The sequence below is a fragment of the Cibotium barometz genome, chromosome 19, assembly GCF_041138505.1.
Source record: "Cibotium barometz isolate CiBa-2024 chromosome 19, ASM4113850v1, whole genome shotgun sequence".
In the NCBI taxonomy this organism is placed as follows: domain Eukaryota; kingdom Viridiplantae; phylum Streptophyta; class Polypodiopsida; order Cyatheales; family Cibotiaceae; genus Cibotium; species Cibotium barometz.
The window spans coordinates 3,649,320-3,652,142 of record NC_141064.1 but is presented as its reverse complement, the minus strand read 5'-3'; the positions used below and the strand labels follow the sequence as shown (position 1 = coordinate 3,652,142).

General features: G+C 36.7%; 1 protein-coding gene across 1 annotated transcript; it reads right to left on the bottom strand.

Moving 5' to 3' along the window:
• Positions 1-1,293: 1,293 nt before the first annotated feature.
• Positions 1,294-2,621, bottom strand: LOC147628109 (uncharacterized). The gene is made up of 3 exons (XM_086814076.1): positions 2,249-2,621; positions 1,652-2,152; positions 1,294-1,376 (listed from the first exon to the last, which is right to left on the bottom strand). The coding sequence occupies exons 1-3, from the start codon at positions 2,619-2,621 to the stop codon at positions 1,294-1,296; spliced, it is 957 nt and encodes a 318-aa protein (XP_086670202.1).
• Positions 2,622-2,823: the final 202 nt, after the last annotated feature.

Genomic DNA, 2,823 nt, shown 5'->3' with positions numbered 1-2,823 from the left:
GGAAATCCCATTTTTGGACACTATATGCCCTAAGATAACTCCGTGTTTAACCCAGAATTGGCATTTGAAAGGATTCAAGGAGATGCAATATAATCTACACCTTTCAAATATTTTTCGTAAACACATCAAGTGCTCATCCCAAGAGGAATGAACACAAAGATCATCTAAGAAAGCTTCACAGAAGTCCCTTAGATATTCCTTAAAGGCAGTGTTTATCAATCGTTGGAATGTTGCAGGTGCATTGGTCAAGCCAAAGGCCATGACGCGAAAGGCAAACACAACATCCAGCCATTTGAAAGTACAACTAAACCATAAAAAATACAACCCATTTTGGAAAATGCTAAAATATCTCAAAAAACACTATTTTTTAAACTAAAAAGAGTACGAGCTCCTAAAAACCTAAAAAAAACTGTTAAAAAGTGCAAGTTTTACACTTCAATACTTTGAAAGATGATAGAGCTGCTCATAAAATCACACATTTTTTGAGAAAAAAATACTCAATTTGCAATAAAATAATAATGTCCACAAAATTGGTTACAATGAGAGGTCTTATGCCTCTCGTGTTAAATCTTTGACTTTCTCCAGAAGAATTTTTTTGGTTTGTTCTCGTAGATGACCCGACTTTTTCAAGGTAAAACCATAAACAAGAACTTCCACATCCTCCATGCTTAGGCTATCCACGTGACGTTGACTACGATTTGCTTTCTTTTCCTTTTTATTTACTCGAATCATCTCTGGATAATATTTTCCTGATAATGCATCATCTCCATTGACCTTGTACCAGTGGACCTCAATTGAGCTTACTTTTCCATTTTCCTCAAGGACTTTAAGTACCTTTGCCAACCAAAAAGGACATCCGCTTTCATCATCTGTTGCTAACACTGCAATCATTGCACCTACAGTGAGCTCCTCAATATTTCCTTCCCACATTTCCTTCTCTTGCAGTCGTCGTTGACTAGTCCTTCTAGCACCAACATACGCTTCGCGAGTCTCCCCACATGCACCAATGTTTGCAATTCTTCAGGCAATTCTGTTTGTTGATTTAGCATTTGAATATTATCATCACGGTCTTCAAGTTCTTGTACTCTCCAAAGAAAGGGCTCCAGATTTATCAGTGATCTTGAATTGCTTTGAACTTCCTCAATCAAGATTTCTTGCTCATGAAAAAATGTATTCCACCATCCAAGTGAGCAAGCTGGAAAATACACATGTGCTGATTGTATGGTCTCTTTAATTTCTATCAAACATTGCTGATAATTGATGGCTCGCTTTTCTTTTTGAGCTTTTGCTGCTTCAATGCTTGATGCCAAAAGCATTTTTGCTGCTTGAAGAATTTGTCGTTCTTCTGGTACACTGAGTAAAAACTTCAAACCATCCTGAGGATGCCATGCCTCTGAGTTAGAGTACTTCTTACACCACAAACGTGTTTCAGCTTCTTTTTCTTTTATTTTGAATTGATGTTGGAAACTATGGTCATTAAGCTGAGCGAATGCAGGGCTTGCAAAACCTCCACCTGTTGCAAACTCTCTAAAATCATAGGTGCCTTTCAAAACATGAATTTCTGGCGTAGGATCATAAGCTTCTTTAAGAATTATGCACACCTCTGGAAGGTCAAATGCACTTTTCTTAGCAAGTTTGACTGAAAACCTACTAAAAATCTGATCAATTTGATCATGAGTGTGACCCACCAACAAAAATCCAAGTTTGACCTTTTTGAAAACTTTCTGCTGCACCAACATACTCAAATAAGCAAGCACTATTTGATTTTTGTTTTCCCTTGCCGTATTATCTAGCTGCACATAAAGTGTGCTAGGTAATTCTCCTTGCCATTCACTTACTATTTTCTGAATTATGGTGATGGTCAAGTTAGGGTCGTTGTGTAAATTTGGAAAGTTTATAAAAACTTTTGACGTCATGATGCCATTAAAGATGAGGGCTCCAACAACGTGTAGTTGTATGAAATTCTCTTCCTTCAAATTCTTTGGAGCACGCATAAAATGGGGTATCAATGTCTTCTTTTGATCCATTCCATCTATGACTAATCCCAAATACATTTCTTTCTGCTCAAGGCACTTCTTTCGATGCTTTGCTAGCTTTTGACGCTCTGTACTTTGTTGTTCTCGATGAGCTTTAAGTGCTTGTAGAATAGGACCTGAAAACTCAAAACAATGTAAAGCTAGTTTAAATTATACCACTTGGAATTCTCATTCATAAATTAAAACGTACAAAAAACATAAATCAAACATACCTTTTTCTTCAAATGTCTTTGCAACATCTCTTTTGGCTTTGAGCTCTGCACAAATTTGACAAATCCCCATTCTAGTTTTCTTGGGAATTTTCACATCAGCAAAATATTGTTTCCAAACTCTAAGAAATGAAGTAAATGAAAGAGATGACATGTTTCTTCCTTTCAACGTTTCCACGTAGAGGTTGTAAACTTCTACCTTTGTAAAATTATCAGGCAAATGGGTGAATTTTGAATTTGGCATGCGCTCACCATTGTAAGTGACAAATCGTTCCATCCAGCTCTTGAGAAAACATAGCTGAGGAGTCTCACGTGTACTAAATGAGTACCGTGAATCTTCTTCCACCCATTGCAACTGCTTTAAGATCTTTTGCATCCGCTGATTGCTTAAACAAAACACTTGAAAAAAACACTTTCGACACACAATCGTGCCAGAAACTGTATATTTTATCTTCTCTCCCGACCTTAATAAAAAACCATGTAATGCTGTATTTTGTTGAGCACGTTTTAAAGCAAAGAAGTTTTCACGTTCCTGCTTAATTTTTATGAATCCAAGTGTCCTCAAGCAGTTTTTTTTA